This window comes from Nothobranchius furzeri, chromosome 12 (genome assembly GCF_043380555.1).
Source record: "Nothobranchius furzeri strain GRZ-AD chromosome 12, NfurGRZ-RIMD1, whole genome shotgun sequence".
Taxonomy (NCBI): Eukaryota; Metazoa; Chordata; class Actinopteri; order Cyprinodontiformes; family Nothobranchiidae; genus Nothobranchius; species Nothobranchius furzeri.
The window spans coordinates 28,467,588-28,485,047 of NC_091752.1; the positions used below are offsets into that span (position 1 = coordinate 28,467,588).

Consider the following 17,460-nt stretch of genomic DNA (forward strand, 5'->3'; position numbering starts at 1 on the left):
GACTGATTGATTGATTGATTGATTGATTGATTTGGTCTTTAGCCTGGTGTGCTGCACAACCAGTAGGCTTTGGTCACTGGACCTCAGGGACTTGCTGGGGGTGTAGGGACTGAGAAGGTCACCAATGTAAGATGGTGCTTGTCCATGTAAGGCCCTATAGACCAGAACCAGGATCTTGAAATGAACCCTGAAGTTGACTGGCAGCCAGAGAAGCTGGAGGAGAAGCGAGGTGATGTGGGTGTGTTTGGAGGACTTAGTCAGAAGCCGAGCACAGGCATTCTGAACCCCTAGACAGTTCGGAGAGGTTTTGCTCAGACAAGTGAAAAGAGAGTGACAGTAGTCGAAGCGTGAGGAGATGAAGGTGTGATTAACTGTCTCAAGTTCAGTATGTGACAGAATGGGACTCAGCTTAGTAAAGACGGAAAAAGGAAGAGCGAACAAAGAGAAATGACATGAGAATCCAGGGTGAGAGCTGGTCAGCATTCAGTACTGTGCTAAAGAAAAGATTACGAAATATGTCACCCATTGGCAGCAGATAGAGGGAGAAGAGGATGGAGGTTTAGAATGGATCCCTGGGATACTCCCAAAGGCAAATAAGCCATGTTAGATGAGCAATCCCTTAGTTTTACACAGAAAGTCCTCCCTGAAAAATAAGACCTAAACAACTGGAGTGCCAAGCCAGATATTCCCAGTCAGTGTTCCAATCGGCCAATCAAGATCTAATCGTCCACTGTGTTAAATGCTGCTAAGTCTAAAAGTTCTAAAACCACTGAGTTTCCAGAATCAGCATAGCGTCTAGAACAGGGGTGCCCAATCCGGGTCCGGGAGGGCTGGTATCCAGCACATTTTAATGGTTTCTCTGCTCCAACACACTTGATTCTGCAGTTCAATCACCTGTGCAGCAGCTCACCAAGCTCTGCAGAAGCCTGCTAATCACCTGCTGATTGAAATCAGGTGTGTTGAAGCAGAGTTAAAACTAAAACCTGCTGGAAACTGGCCCTCCAGGACCAGGATTGGGCACCCTTGGTCTAGAACAGGGGTGGGGAACCCTGGTCCATCAAGGGCCGCTATCCAGCATATTTTAGTTTCAACCCTGCATCATCACACCTGATTTCAATCAGCAGGTGATTAACAAGCTTATGTAGAGCTTGATGAGCTGCAGAACAGGTGAACCAACCACTGAATCAGAAGTGTTGGTGCAAAGACATGCAGGATACCAGCCCTCGAGGACCAGGGTTCCCCACTCCTGGTCTAGAACCTTCAACAAGGCTGATTCCGTATTGTGGAGAGACTTAAACCCAGACGGAAAGACCTCTAGTTCTTATAAAGTTCTTATAATTTTTATTAAATGGGGAAAAACTCCCAGGATTGATTAATCATCCTGCATCAGTAATTCTGTAATTATGTGATAAAGAGCTGAAATCTGACTTACAACTAGGAATCTAGGTGCAGACTTGATTAAACGCTATTTGCCAGATAACCCTTGTTTTTTTGAGCAGTGCTTATTTGCACTGACACTTCTGCACTGTGCTCCACACTGTGTTGATGTCAGTTGTAACAACATGGAGAAAGCAACAGCAGGGTGGAACAGCAGTAATGATCAAGCGCGGCACAAAGCCGACGAGAAAAAACAGAAAACTAGCTCTCTGCTTCCCCTGATCTGAAAAATGCCATTTGGAAATTTTCTTTTTGCCAATGTCAAATGTGGCTCATATTGACTAGTTTCCTGGAGGAGTTTTAGAGAAATTAGCCTATGAGATATAATGTTTTTCTTTTATAAAAAATAATCACTTAGACGGTTATTTAAACCACTTGAAGTGTGTTATTGTGTAAGATTTATAGAGAATAAAAATAATTTTATATCTGACAAGATTGATGAGCTAACAGCTAGTTGGAGTGCAATCAAGACCAAAGTGAACTGCTTCCATCTGCTTAAGTCTCAAAAATTCCATAGCATTTCATACAGGTTTTACTCAATAAACCTTACTGTTTTATATTTTTTTTAAATAAAACTACTATTTACATGCACTTATCTGGTTCTTAATAAGCATAAACATCATCAGCAGCAAAATGTAGGTCCTCCAGTGCATCCAGGGGTCAAATCTAACAAAAATCTAGCAGCCGTGTAAAGATGTACCAAACAATATTTTGGAGATTGGAGCCATTGTGCTCTGAATAATTGTTAGCTTAACACTCTTGTCCTATAAAAACATTTTTTTTCTCCACAAATGTTCTGGACTCCATCTACAACAAGTAATCTAGTAAACTGTGTTAAGTCACTTACACAGAAACACACATTTAAATGACTTTTATATTACTTGAACCAGCATATGAATTAGATGAATTTCAGTCTGAAAGCACTGACTGCTGTTTGCAGCTGTGCACAATAGGACATATTCAGTCTTAGAACAGAAGGAAAGTAATGACCTGTCTGGCTTTTGCCGCTGCTGAAACTTCATATCTGTGCTGAAGTGTCTTCTTTCTTTATTACACTGCAAAAACAGATTCTCAGGAAAGTAAAAAAAAAACTTAGTTTTTAGACATTTTGTCTTATTTTTAGACTAATAGGGGAATATTTTTCTGCAAAAATAACAGTACTAGAAATAAGGTAAATATGCTTAAATATGACCAGATTTTCTTGTGTTTTTTTCCCCTTTCAAACAAGTCTAACACATTAATTTGCAGGTTTTTATCAATTCTAGCCAAGCAAATTTTTCTTACCCTATTGGCAGATTTTTTTTTCAGACCACAACCCCCACCCCCAATCCTCCTCCCTCACACACTCACTTCATCTGCTTCAGATTTAAGAATATTTAACATGCTTCAAGTAATACTGTTTATGCAGAGAATGGGGAGTTTTCCGGTCGAATCATTGGTACTCTGACTGAAAAAAACAACAACAACCCCCCCCCCCCCCACACACACACACACACACACACAAAATAACGTAAGTGCATGCAGTAATGATCCAAAGGAGGCTCTTTTCTATTTGCTTAGGTAAATCCAAATGGCGACTTTTTTTGGACAGGCCGTGTATATTAATAAAAAAAAAACATTTTATTGAAGTATTTCTCTCACGTTTGTCCAAAAACCGCACCCAGTAACACGGCTTGGACCGAAACCAACGATTGGACGATCTTTCTCACCGAACCACCACACATTTATCTGGGTCTTCCACTCATCACGCGCTTTCACATTTTGCAACAGAACACCACTTTTCTTTTACTGTGGCAATGTGCATTCCCACATGAAGGGGGTGTGGGCTAGGGATGATAGTCGATGAGAGGAGAGAGTTATGTGTCTGTATTTGTGTTTAAAAAGGAGTCTGTTTTGCAGACTTGCCTTTGCAGCATTAATGCACCCCTTTTGCATTCTCACTCCCAACGCGTCAAAAACAAACACTTGGTCGGCCACCCTCCGCGTCAGACCCCTGACGCCAAAAGTGCCCTTTTTCGTCACTCATGTGCGAAAAGGGTTTTTTCCCTTTTCTGACTGCAGATCCCAATGCAGCATAAAACTGACACGATGGGATGGCCGCAACCAGGGCACCAAACAAGCTCATTGTATCTCACCCTAACCTTATCCTCTTATTATTTAACCTTCCCCTCACACTCATCCTAACCTTAACCATCTTGCTAGCGAACACGTTAGTGATGTGTCGGTCAGTCACTCTAAGTCGGGTTGTTAGCCTCAAGGGCAACATGCCGATTATCACTTGTAAGTCCCTTTGGACAAAAGCGTCTGCTAAATACATAAACACACAAACATAAAAGCTGGCTCTATGAAGAGAACGGCGGGAGCCGCCTCGTCATTGGTTGGGTTTGGACCGAGGCAACGCGAGGGGGAGGTTTCAACTACCATGGTGGAGGTTAAAAGTAGAGGATATTTGTAACCTCCCCCTCGCCAGATGGTATGTTCTAACGTTCCCCTTGGGCGGCAAATACAAAAATTCACAGTCAGAATGCATGGGAAACAAACGCTTGATCACAGTGAGAGTAACGTTTTAGGTAGCAAGAGGGTTAAGGTGAGGATGAGGGTGAGGGGAAGGTTATAAATAGCAAAACGTTAAGGTTTAGGTGCGGTTAAATGAGCTGGTTCAGTGCCGCATCAGCGGACATCCCATCACGTCAGTTTCATGCTGCACTGCAGTTAGAAAAGGGGAAAACTCCTTTTCGTACATAAGTGACGAAAAAGGGCACTTTTGGCATCAGGGGTCTGACGCGGAGGGTGGCTGACCAAGCGTTTGTTTTTGACGCGCTGGGAGTGAGAATGTGTTGCCTTTTATCCCAGAAAGATGAGAATCGTGCTAAACTCATAGCGACTTTTTTCTTCTTCTCCTCCTTGTTTGGTTTGACAACATACATTTGGTGAGACGAGCGATTCACTACATCTTGTCACTCAAACCCTAAAGTAACTTTTGCCGCCTGTCAAAAATAAGCACAATCTTAGCTTCAAAATATCTTTGAAATTTACAAACATCACATGTTGAATCAATGGCACATACCGAACAAGTTCAGAAATATATATCTTTTTTCAGCACATTAACTCATTCTTTATTTATTTATTTTTTTTGGCAGTAGGGAACCCTTGGACTGGATGTATGGGTGAGACTTAGGCTCCCCTTATAGATAATGTTTTATTTTAGACAAAAAATAAAATCAAAACACAAGGCTTTTTTTACTTTCTTGAAAATAATGTTTTGCAGTGCGTGAATCAGATGTGAATCCAATCACTTCTGGTCTCTGTGTTGAACTGATTAAGAGGAAATATTTATCTTTTTTTCCCCACACGAACACAGAGTTCCTGGTCGCAAAATTATGACAGTCCAAAATAAGTCAGAGACGTGGATTTAAGGAACATTTTGATGCATGTTTAGTGGCAAAACCAATCCCAGATGTTGAGAAACTATGGTTAGAATTAGAGATGTGAGCGCTGAGCTGAAAAATGCAAATAACAAAAGTGAGAGCAAACAAGGAGAGACGGTGAAGGGAGGAGGGAGAGATGGGAGGAACAGAGATAGACTGGACTGCTGTCACCACAGGAGAGGTTTCATGTAAAAACACACAGCTGGCTTTTCTGTCCAATTCGCTAAATTACTGACTAACAACTCCCCCCGAAGAGACGGGGGAGATAGGAGCTCTTTGTGTGTGTGGCAAGGCATCCCTCTCATCTCATTTAACGGCTTAGACAAGATCTCTTCGTCAGATACACACACACACATACACACACACACACACACACACACACACACACACACACACACACACACACACAGACGCCAAAGTCAGCTCTGAAATATTTACTAGCCTCATGTGGGGAAATCTCTGAGGATTATCCCCAATAACCTGTTTAACTTAATCCTTATCTCACACACATGAATAATAAATCCCCACCCCTCCACTCCCCATCTTTCTCTCTTTCTCTGAGATGGACTGAGGAGTCTCTCACCTTACTCTCCATCACCCTCATCACCCTCCCTCTCTCCTCCTCCCTCACACATTCACTCCATCTGCTTCATGAGCATGAGCTGGCTGCTTCTCTGCCTCTCCGTGCGTCTTTGAGCTCTTCTGACATATGCGCTCCAGCTCAGTTTCTCTGCTGCTTTCTTTTCTCTTTTTCCTCCCTCTGTTTTTCGACAAGTCCCACACATCTACGCAGAGTCCGTTTCTCACCCGCTTTTGCCCTCCCTCCTCATTCCAGGACAGGAAAAGGAGCAGTAGCAGGGAGCACCGTGGACGAAGACTAACCACAATAACAGGAAGAGGAAGTGGGCAGTGACCTGTGTTAGAGGTGGGGGATTGTGGTCAAACAGCTGTGGAGCAACAGTTTTAACTCCTGGATGGGAAAACCACATCAGAGAGAGACGGAGAACCTGTTGGACTCACACCTGAGGAGATAAAACCGGACAACCTGAGGAGGAAGTAAAGCCATTAAGGACATTTTGGTGGAAAACCCCCCACACTCTCAGTGACTGGGGTTTTACTTTTTGCCTCTAAAACACTAAATACTTTAAATTGTCACATTAGAATTATCTATTTAGTTCCCAATCTATTTTGCATCCTGATTCTTGGAAAGTGTCTCACATTCCTTTTGGGATATCCAACTCTGGAATTCTTTTTTTTAAACAACATTTTTTTTAATCGGTTGACATCGTAGGAAAAAAAATTGAGGAATTGGTCATAATTCCGGGAAAAAATATATAACTAGAGAAATCCAGCCAATAACAAAACACTTTCTGAAAACAACAACAAGGCTGAAGAATAGTGGAATTCCTGTTTCAGGGAACAAGTGCACCTCCTGAAGGATTTGAGCTCCAAAACAAGTAGTTCTGCTTCATTAAATGGTGAGTCAGTTTTCCCTTTTCTCCCTTAATTGGAAAATTGCTTTCTGTGTGCATTATGTTGAGGATGTGACCTGATGCCAGACAGTCTGTCCAGAGTGTCCTTGTTCAGCAAATGGGTCTGTGAATATACATTTGGCGTCTGATTGAAGAGCTGTGTACTGCAGTGCCGCCAGAAAATGTAACCCACGTCCCTTGAAAGTGCTCCAGGCTACTTTCCCATTCACTCCGGGGTGAAATGCTCATGAATACCGGTAAAACTGTCTCAAAAGAAGGCGCAGAAATAACTTGGGATGACAGTGATAACCCCTTCCAGGACAGGTTGTCAGCACCCGTCACCGCTCACATATGCTACAGCAATGATCCCGGACAGCTCGCTGTAGATTTGAATGCAGTAATTGAGCGCTGACCCCCCCCCCCAGAGGCCGGACTGTCATTCCTGGAGACAGACGGCTGTGGCCATTAAAGTGATTCAAGGTGATTTGTAGACACAGCAGGGGAAAAATTTCACCAAATCCACCAGGCGGTCCTCAGTTTTAAAGAGTTCTGCGCTCATAAGAGAGTAATTCATCAAAGCTGTCAAATTCAAGTTGGTTTGCATATGAAGTATTGATGATACATCTAATATTAAAACGAAGAGAGAATCTTGTCACTTGAGTGGTGTCATTTTGTCAGGCTTCACTCATCTACATATAAAATGTGTTAGAGACCTAATTTATCAGCCCTGGGTGTTGCGAATGAGAGGCTGAAGTAAACAACACCTCACAGGGACTCCTAGAAAGAAGGTTTGGGTAATTTAGGAATTTTCTAGAACAGTGTTGATGTTTAGTCCAGACATTTCTTTGTGTGTGTGTGTGTGTGTGTGTGTGTGTGTGTGTTTTATCTGTCAGTATTTACCCTCCAGTGGTGGATTTTCTCCGAGCGATAGAAGTGATTTGATTTGGTTGTTACATCAAAAGCTGTTGATGCAACTAAACCCAGTGGTCTAATTCCTGAAGAGGGAGAACTATCAGGGAAAATCCTTTGGGTGCCATCTGGGAGACTTCACCCTCCCACACGCACACACACACACACACACACACACACACACACACACACACACACACGCTCGCACGCACGCACACACACACACACACACACACACACACACACACACACACACACACACATGCACAAACCCAAGATTCATGATTAGAGCCATTCATTCATTCAGATATATGTCAGTGAGGCTGACAAGCTGTCCAGCTGTGGTGATGTTAGTTCAGCTGAAGTCGCTGATTACTGCTGAAAGACCCAGTTAAGGTTTGACCTGCATTCTCCTTTTTATACCAACTCCATTTTATATAACATTTTAAAAAATCTTCTACAAATTGGTTTATTCATTCTGTAGAAGATGTCAGCAGTGTCAGGTGAACTCACTGCAAAAACCGATTTCCAAGAAAGTAAAAAAAAGAATGATTTTATCTTGTTTTAGTCAAAAAATAAAGTATATACAACAATTCTATTCAGTTCAATTCAAGTTTATTTATATAGCGCCAACTCATGACAAGAGTCGTCTCAAGGCACTTCACATAATAAACATTCCAATACAGGTCAGTTCATTAAGCCAATCAGAAAAAAGTTTCCTATATAAGGAACCCAGCAAATTGCATCAAGTCACTGACTAGTGTCAGTGACTTTACAGCAATCCTCATACTAAGCAAGCATTTAGTGACAGTGGGGAGGAAAACTCCTTTTTAACAGGAAGAAACCTCCAGAGGATCCTGGCTCAGTATAACGTCGGGGACACACCGGCCGCGGAAGCGCTGAGAAGCGAATCGCTCACGAAATTTGGCCGCTGCTCGCCGCTCCTCAGTTCAGATCAGACGCGTCCCAGTCGAGGCGCGCCTCGGCTCATCTGTAGTCTTTCTTTTAAACACTTGGTGTCCTCCATTTCCACTCTGCCTTTTCTCAGCTCTTTTCCTCTACGTTTGTGTGTGTGTGTGTGTGTGTGTGTGTGTGTGTGTGTGTGTGTGTGTGTGTGTGTGAACCTATGGTATGAGTTGTTTCTGCCAGTTGAATCTCTTGGAACCAGCTCCAGTTCTGCAGCTGTATCCTTGCAGTTTCTTCCGAAATGGGTACGTAAATAACCAGGTTTTTCAGGGGTCGTACAGCTCCTTGTGTTTCTCAACTTCCATAATTAATTTAAAGTCATCCATCCTAACTGCTTGCCTCAGACTTTCTGCCTCTCTGTCCTGTTTGCTCCGGTGAAAAGACACCCAAAACCACACCCCCCTTCACGTGGTCACACACGCACACAAGTTTGATGTGTGTATGTGTGTGTGTGTTCGTGTGGTTTTTCTGCAGTGTCTGATTACGAACACATTTGATTATTGCGGAATTTTAGTTTGAAATGCTTTATTTTGTTAACTTTACCGGCCTGCCTCTTATGTCTAAGTTTGACTTCCTGCCAGAATTGACGCGATTCACCCGCGGCTCGCGAAAAAAATAGAGCCGAAGCCGAAATGATCGCTGCACGGCGCGGGCTGGAGCGCCGGCACGCGCCAGCGCGAGGCGATTTGCGGCGCTTCGGCGGCCCATGTGGTCTATAGAATAGCTTAACAAGGGCGCTGAATGAAGGCGGTCCCATTTTCGCGGCGCTTCCGCGGCCGGTGTGTCCCCGGCATAAGCAGCCATCCACCACGACTCACTGGGGATCGAGAAGACAGAGCAGACACGCATACACTAACATCAGCCCACCCCCCCACACACACACATGCACACACACAACATATATACCAAGTAATGTTTCTATGGTTACATTGTGATTTCTTAGTAAATATTCTATTTGGTGAGAGATAAACTTTATTGTATTTATCCTAGTGAATCTATAGTTAAACGGGTAAACTAGCAGTAGCACATCCAAGGTCAAAGAAAGTAAAATGTTATTATCAGGAGAGGGAGAAAGTTTAAATGGTTAGCAACAGTGTTCAAGCCGGTGGCCACCTCCATGAGGCCACCACATCGACTCCATAAAATTTTACTGTTTTGAATAAATAAAAATATGCCATTGGGGTATGCAAAAGTTGCTTGGCTTGAATCCTTAAAGGTGTGGAACAATTCAATACATCTGCAGTGGTTTCTGGTAGGAATGAATGCCTTACAAGCAGAACTCAAAGCACAAAAAAGCCCACAAACCCCTAGCCCAGGAGGACCAAGTCATCAGAGCTGTGCTTGAAAGGAGAGGCTGTGGTCTTATTTCCTGATATTTAGACATCTTGACTTAGATTGGATAAAAGCAACGCAACTCTACCACTGACTCTGTTTTCTCAGGGACATGGATGTTTTATCCCCACAAAAACAAGCCCGGAGGAGCTTTAGCCATGTGTTACAGTTGCTAATGCTAGCTGTTAGCTTCTGTTGAAAGAGACACTTTCTGCTGACTCTGGACGCTAAAGCAACAACAGCCTCTCCCGTCGTGAGTCACTGTGGGTGAGACCAGTTCACAGTGTGATGTAGATCTGTCAGGCTTTTCAAATCCTAGAGTTTCACCATCTATTCTATCAGATGCTAATGCTGGAGATAGGTGTAGGAGACCATTTTCATGTTCAACCTGCATTAAAAACTCAGAGTAACTGATTATAATCAGAATTAATCATTAAAAACTCAGAGTAACTGATTATAATCAGAATTAATCAATTGATGGTCAACCACACCTTTAAAACTAGCAAATAAACCTAACAATATATTCTTTTGTTGGTTTAAAAAATTCAAGCTAAGCAACTTTTGTGCACTCCAATGGCAGATTTTCTTTCAACTCAAAACAAGAAAATTAGATATTACTTCACAAAATTTAATTCATTCCAAGTAGTGCCGTTTTTCAAGATCAGAATTTCCTTTTCTTTTTAGACAAAAAAAATTGAGAAAAAATGACTGAAAACAAGACTTTCAAACCTACTTGAAAATCATTTTTTTGCAGCTTATAGAAAAATTTTTGGTTTAACGTGAGTTAAACGTGATTTAGGATTTGAAATGCTCAAGGGTTTAAATGGTCATATTTTTACTTTAATCTATGAAGATCTTTACTTTTTCATTTTAAGCAAGAGGTTAAAAAAATCAGCATTATCAGTTTTTAAATCCATTCACTCTGTGGTGTTGCGCTGCGTGTGTGTGTGTGTGCGTGCACGCGCGCGTGTGTATCTCGCTGGCAGACAGATTGTTAGAAGCTGCTCTGTGATTAAACCCATTTTAATCTCAGCAGTAGAAAAAACATTTTAATATTCTGGAGGCAAACAGCATCAACTTAAAATGACAGGAATAATTTCAAACCTGTCTGACTTGAGCATCTAGAATGCTGACTAAAATATCTGCTTCTCAGTAAAACGTTTAATCAGAACTTAAACAATCACCCAATTTATACACGTTTATCATCAGGGACATGTTTGAAAGGGCTTTTTGGGGGGGTGTTCTTGTAGAAGTAGTGCAAAAAAAAAAAAGGAAGTGTGAGGATACTGGTAACAGTTGGTTTAAATGTAGTGTAATCAACAAAATATTGTACAAATTGTCCCAAAAACCCAAAGAAATTCAATATTATGTGCAGTTTTCTGCTGATTTTCAACATGAAGAATAATCCGCTTCCAGAGGTTTCCTCTGGGATTATGATAAATATTCTGTATGATTTAGCATTCCCAGTCATCTTTTACTCCTAATTATTAGACTTCTAATAACGAGGGACTCGAGCTTCATTTTAAAGTGTCTTATTTGCACATTTAAGGTGAAAAAATGACATTTTTATCTAACGAACATTCTCAATTGATGATTAAATTATTTTTAGTGGTTAACCCTCAAATGATGTCCAGTTAAAGGACAGCTAGCATAAATTCAGGAGTCAAATTATTTTCGCACATTTAGAAAAAGGAAAACCAACCTATAACTTGAACGTAACAAGAAAAATGAGCCAGGCTGCATTCATGTAGCACAGACAAAAACAAAATTAAGTGAAAAGTGCCAAAATTTGCCAAAAATATCACAACAACGACTAAATCTAAATGTATTTTTGTCTTTAAAGCACAGAAACGACAACAAGAGTTAAACTTCTAAATGCCCTTAAGCAACCGGCAGGATTATAAAGTCTTGTTGGTTTCTGCGCTTTAGCCTTTGGTACAACTGAAACTGGGTCAGACCTGTCTGTCAGTCACAAAACATCCCTGAGAATGACAGCTATATCTCTGCGTCTGTCTGTTTCTGCACCTCCATCACAACTGCACACATTCTTGCTTGCGGACAATGTACAGATGCAATTACAGATATTCCAGGATGTTATTTATTTTTCATACCTCTAAAAGATGCTTTTGATAAATAACGCTGCAAAAACACTTTGAATTGGTATGCCTGAGGTTAATGAGAGAAAAATGTAAACTTTTAATTTTCATGACTCTGCTTCTGTTCTTTAACCTTAACGTTTCTAGTGGAACGGTTCATCAGATTGAGTGTTCTGGTGTTGCTCCAACCTGCAAAATCTGCTTTTAAAGGTGAGGTCGAGAGTGTGAGAGTGTTGAAGAAGAGATGTGAAGATGCAAAAGCGAGAAAAGCAAAAAGATTGTCAGGAGACAGAAATAGTTTGTGTCAAAAAGGAGATTCAGATTTAACATGTCTGAAGGAGAAAATTGAAAAGGAAAAAAACCAAAACGACCATGTTAGTTAAAAAAAGGATAAGAAAAAGTCAAGTGGAGAAAAAAAAAGTCATCTTAAGTCAAAGAGAACGAGAGGAAAAGTATGAAAAATCTAAATGTGACGTAAGCGCTTAAGTTAAGTGAGACACTTAAGAACCAAAACGATAAGTCAGAGGAGGCAGAGAATTCTAGGAAGGGTGTGTCATCACACTAATGACCTTAAATTAACGGACCCAGTGGCATTTCCCAGAAGGCATTGTGTTTACACTTCCTGGTGCTGATAAGAGGAGTGGACAGGGACTCTTAAAGGAGGAGGAAATGCTGGTTCTAGAAAAAAAAACGGCCTCAAAGGGAAAACACTGAAATCCTCTGACTAGTATCTTCATTCATGTTGGGTGGACTCATAGTAAAGACTATTTATTTAAGACAGTGAATGTGATGTTGAAATGATGGAAAATCTGAATCAAACTGGATTTTAACCCTGATGGAGAAAACAGACTATGCCAAGATAATCAACAACAAATGGATCAAACTCTGATTTAGCTAATTTAGCTGATAAATAACCAAAGTTTGCATAATTCTTGTATCAAAAGTTGTTTTAGGTGCTAATAAGACATTTGTTCTTTCCTTTTAAGAGCCTTTATCCAGTTATTCACTCCGACACAGTAACGGCATCAGGCCAAACAGGCTTAAACCAATAAAGGTCATCGCTTTTACACTTTTTAAAGTTTATCCCATTTGAAAAATTAACAACATGCTTGGTTTCTACTATTATTAAAAAAAATTCCTAAGTTTGTTAAAAATAATGAAGAAATAACTTTTATGTGATTTTCTGAGTGATAAAAAGATTTCAAATCCTAATATCAGCAGCTCATTTATTCCTCTTTTCTTGTCTTGAAAGTAGCTTAAAGATTCCTCCGTGTGGAAAAAACCCTCACATGTTCAGAACATGATCTGATTACTTTGTTTGTTCAGATGAAAGGAAGGATGCACACATTCAGAGCTGAGGAAGGACGTTATCTGGAAATACGTCTGGTCTAAACAACCGTCATATGTCACTATGTCACGGACAGGGAAGAAGTCAAGATGTACAAACCAAAAGCATTCAGTTATTTTGTTTTTACACTTTAGATAGTCCTTTGCTTCAGGTACATCACTAATGCAGCTGCACACTAACTGGATTCTTCAGAATTTGTCAGCAGTTCCCCCAAAGAGCTAGCCTGGCCTGCCAGACTCGTCCTCTGTCTTTTCTACAGAGTGGACCAGTCAGAGGCAGAGAGCACCACTTAAACTGGCCAGCTCAAAAATAACCAATCAGAAAAAAGGTGGAAATGACAACTGTATTGCACAACGCTGTAGTCAAAGATCAAACATCTTTTAGAAGAAAGGATATTAGCACTTTTAAAGAGATGTCCAAGTAATTTAGAACAAAGGAAAGAGCCGGAGCGAACTCTGCTTCGGACACTATCTTCATTGTTTATGAGAAACTGAGTGTTGTGTTGTGTGGTGTACGCTGCTCAGTGCTGATTGGCTCAGTTGGAATTTAGGGGTTGTATTAACTAGTCAATTTCACTGCTCTGTAGTGACTTTTTATGTCTTTCATAGACTAGTCGCTGTCACGTGATATGACCGACAAGATGCAGTCCTCTGAAAAGACAGCAGGTGACGAGCCCCTGCACGTTGGGAGGCAACAAGCTGTGCCAGAGCGTCGGTATCTGATGCCGGCCGTAAAACGGACATTTGACCAAATTGTGACGTTTACCCTCTTGCAATTCAACCTTCCCCTCACCCCCATCCTAACCTTAACAAGCTTGCACATGCAAAGCTCTGATCGTTGACGCGCTCCAGACACCTGCGTCCTGAGCACGGCCACAGTAACATTATCAAATTAGGTGTCACCACCTCAAAAATAAATTTAACACACGATCATTCATGTCAGCTCATTTCCTTTTATGCTTTCTGTCTTTTATTTGTGCCTGATGCTTTTCGCTGCTGTGGAGCGGAGCGCATCACCTGTTTCGTCCTCCGGTGACCACCTCACTAGTGCGGCTGGCACGCAGTGCACACTCCGCTGTTTTTGCGGTCGGTAGATCTTTTAGAACTGCAGTTCAAAGGTAACTCATGAGGTGAATTTATATGAACCCAGGCAGCAGTTTTTCTTTAGGATTGAGAGGAGATGCAGGAAGATAATAAACAGACAGGACAGAAAAATAGTCAAATAAAAACAAGTTAGTTTTTGTACCTGGTGGTTGCAACAAAGACACCACTGAAGGTAATCAGAAATGAGGAACAAAAAATGAAATAATTATTTTAATGTTTAGAGCAGCAGCAACTCTGAGAGGCTGCAGGCGCATCAATGAGTTTACCGCCGCTGTGCGGGTGGGGGTGGGGGTGGGGTGGGGTGGGGGGGGTGGTGGGGGGCTGAAGCAAGATGCAGAACCTACCGTTGTTAAATGTGGGCGCAAAAAACTCCAGTGAAGCTCCCCCACCCACCCAGCCACTTCAGGTGCATGACTTCTACTCGATTTTCATTACTTGACGGTCGACATGCAGCCCCGTTAGAATTCTTAGGGGGTTAGGGTTATTTGAATGGGAGCATTACCATGCCGTTTGCTTCCCATAAGGAAGCATGAGTATTGCTGGCCAGGCTACCAAATAATCTTTTAATGTCACAAATGTTTCATTCAAATACCAAAGTGTTTGATTCTAGTTTGTTTTTAACCATTAAAAGAAAACAAGTAATCTTTATTCTGAACAAAAAAGACGTTTACTGACAAAATAAAACTAGATTTTCCAATTATCATAATCCTAAAAAATTATTTAGCAAATTTTCGCTTTATTTGTTTGATTTTTAAGCCTCTGTTGACATTAGTTTTGTCTCATACTGTAGTATATGCCTTGTTGCAAATAAAAAGCAGGTGAAACTCCAAAAAAAAACGAATATGATGCTGAAGTCCATTTATTTCAGTAATTAGACTTAGACTGAGAGACCATCTAAAGGCTCAGGAAACCCTTTGCAGGTGTTTTGGATTCATTAGCTGATCAGAGTGTGGCACTTTAAGTAGAATATTGAATATTTTCACAATATTCTAATTGTCTGAGATTTTGTATGTGGGGTTTTCATAAGCTGTAAGTCATATTCATTATTACAATTAAAGGCTTGAAATATCTGGCTTTGCATATAATGACTATCTTATACATTAGTTTCACCTTTAACGTAGAATTATTGAAATAAAAGAACTTTTACGCCATTTTCTAATTCCCAAGCATTGTATAAAAGCAGCTGGACAAACTAACCATTCAGGATGTTTGGTTCTTTATAAAATCAAAGCGAGAAAGCCTAAATTTTCAGTTATTAAATTTAGTAAATTTCATTGTTGAAAAACGTGTAACTCTTCACTTTTCATTTTGAATGAGGCCGTTCCTTAAATAAGAAGCAAAATGTTGAGTCATAATTTACCAGTTTTTGCTTTCAGGTAAATTTGAGTGCTTGTGGTATAAGAGGTGTTGCACAGAACTGGATAAGTAATAGTTTTCATTATGTAAAGATTAATAATTAAAAACCAGGGGTGTTCTGCAAGGATCAGTATTGGTTCCAAGCTATTTAATGAGTTTACCACTTAATGGAAAATAATTATTTGTGGATGACTAAAATGTGTTTTTGTCTGGTCTGGATGTTAGAGAATTTCTGACAATAGTTATATAAGAACTGGTCAAGTTAAAAAAAGTTTTATACCGACTACATTATTACTAGTTTTCTTGTCCGGGGATTGGACCGCCAAGGCTCCCGCCTTGGTCTGCCACCCGATTCACATTGCACCGGACCCTTCATGTTCCTCCTGCGGTGGTTTGGGCATCTGGTCAGGATGCCTCCTGGAGGCCTCCCCGGGGAGGTGTTTCGGGCATGTCCTGCCGGCAGAAGGCCCCCGGGTCGACCCAGGACACGTTGGAGAGGTTACATCTCCAATCTGGTCCGGGAACGCCTTGGGGTCCTGCCGGAGGAGCTGGTGGACAAGGCCGGGGAGAGGACGGCCTGGAGCTCCCTAGTTGGGATGCTGCCCCCGCGACCCGGACCCGGATAAGCGGAGGAAGACGAGACGAGAGACGAGACGAGACATTATTACTTACTGAAAATGAAATGGCATTAGGTTCCGTTGGACAACACTGAAATAAAAATAAAGTAAAATGGACTTGAATGAAACAAAATGTCTGGCCTTCAACCAAACCCTTTTTCAGTTAGTGTTTGTTAGATTATTTTTAATGAGATGAATGCCCCTAAATGATTTTAAATTGTTTCTGAAAAATAAACTAAACTAACTTTTGTTTAACAGTACATACCCTAAGGGGCTGAAAGCATCCAAAGGCACAAAATGCGTGTGCTTCTATCAAAGGTGCAAGGTAAACCTAAGCTTTTTTTATAATGTCTAAATTAGTACCCTCATTTTGACTCTTGTGGTTTGCACAACATAATCTTAAATCTTAAATCACAATAATGAAAAAGTCACCAAGTTATAATGAAATCAGAGCTAGATGGAAGTAAATGCAGGTACGAAAAATAATACAGTCAATAAAACGCAGAATAACTTGATAAATGAGAATATTGTTGTGATCGATTCCTATGAGAATAGATAAACAGCAGGAACACTTTAATTTCGAAGTCCAACATAAATAACAACAAAATTTATTCAATTAAAGGGTCCTGAAAGGAAATCCAACAAAGAAAAGCCACAAAAGGATGTCAAACAAGAGCCAAACCCTGTGTGTATGTATTCCTGGGGAGCTGTGTGAAGAGGTCAGAAAAGGTCAGCAGAATATGAGATTAGGCCATTAGAGAGAACTGTGCCAGTATAATCCCCCCGTCATAATCTCCCTTTCTCCCTCCCTGCTGCTAATAGCTGCAAGACAATAAGATGCACTAATCTGTCCACTGGGATGGCACAGAGCTGCGCTGAGATTTCTGCTGGAGTACAGAGCAGATAGGCTAAAGTGTTTTGAAGATTATTTCCTCTGCATTTTCTGCTTTATTAGAAAGAACCCAGAGGGGGACACCAGAATGATGAGGGAGACTGACGCAAACAAAAAGGAGCGAAACAGTAAGAGAAACTAGGGGCTAAAAGCTACTTCGCTGACTGTTGGTGTTTGAATTAGGTTAAATATGTGCTGTATGACTTGTAGGCAGGAGGAAGAAGTGATGCAATGCACAGAAATGTGTCTTCCAAAACCAGAAAACAAACAAAAAGTCAGCTTGGTGATAATTTCAATATACCAAATTATTATTTTTTGGGACAAGATTAAAACTAGCATTAATACCAGCATGCCGTTTGTGTTGGGATGAATCTAAATATTGTTTATCTATGGCCTTCATATTGTTTTTTTACAGGAGGGTTTAGTACTGCATCTTTCTGCTGCTATTGGATGGATTTTATTGGTTTAAATGTAAATCATGGGTCTTCACTAAAGTATGACATC

General features: G+C 40.9%; 1 protein-coding gene across 1 annotated transcript in view; it reads left to right on the top strand.

The window, feature by feature from the left end:
• The first annotated feature begins 5,855 nt into the window (after positions 1-5,855).
• Positions 5,856-17,460, top strand: part of cdh5 (cadherin 5) — a 41,782-nt gene continuing 30,177 nt past the window's right edge. Inside the window, exon 1 of the mRNA XM_015944722.3 lies at positions 5,856-6,343. Coding sequence (XP_015800208.1) covers positions 6,341-6,343 — 3 coding nt within the window. The 5' untranslated portion in view covers positions 5,856-6,340. The remainder of the gene's footprint in view (positions 6,344-17,460) is intronic.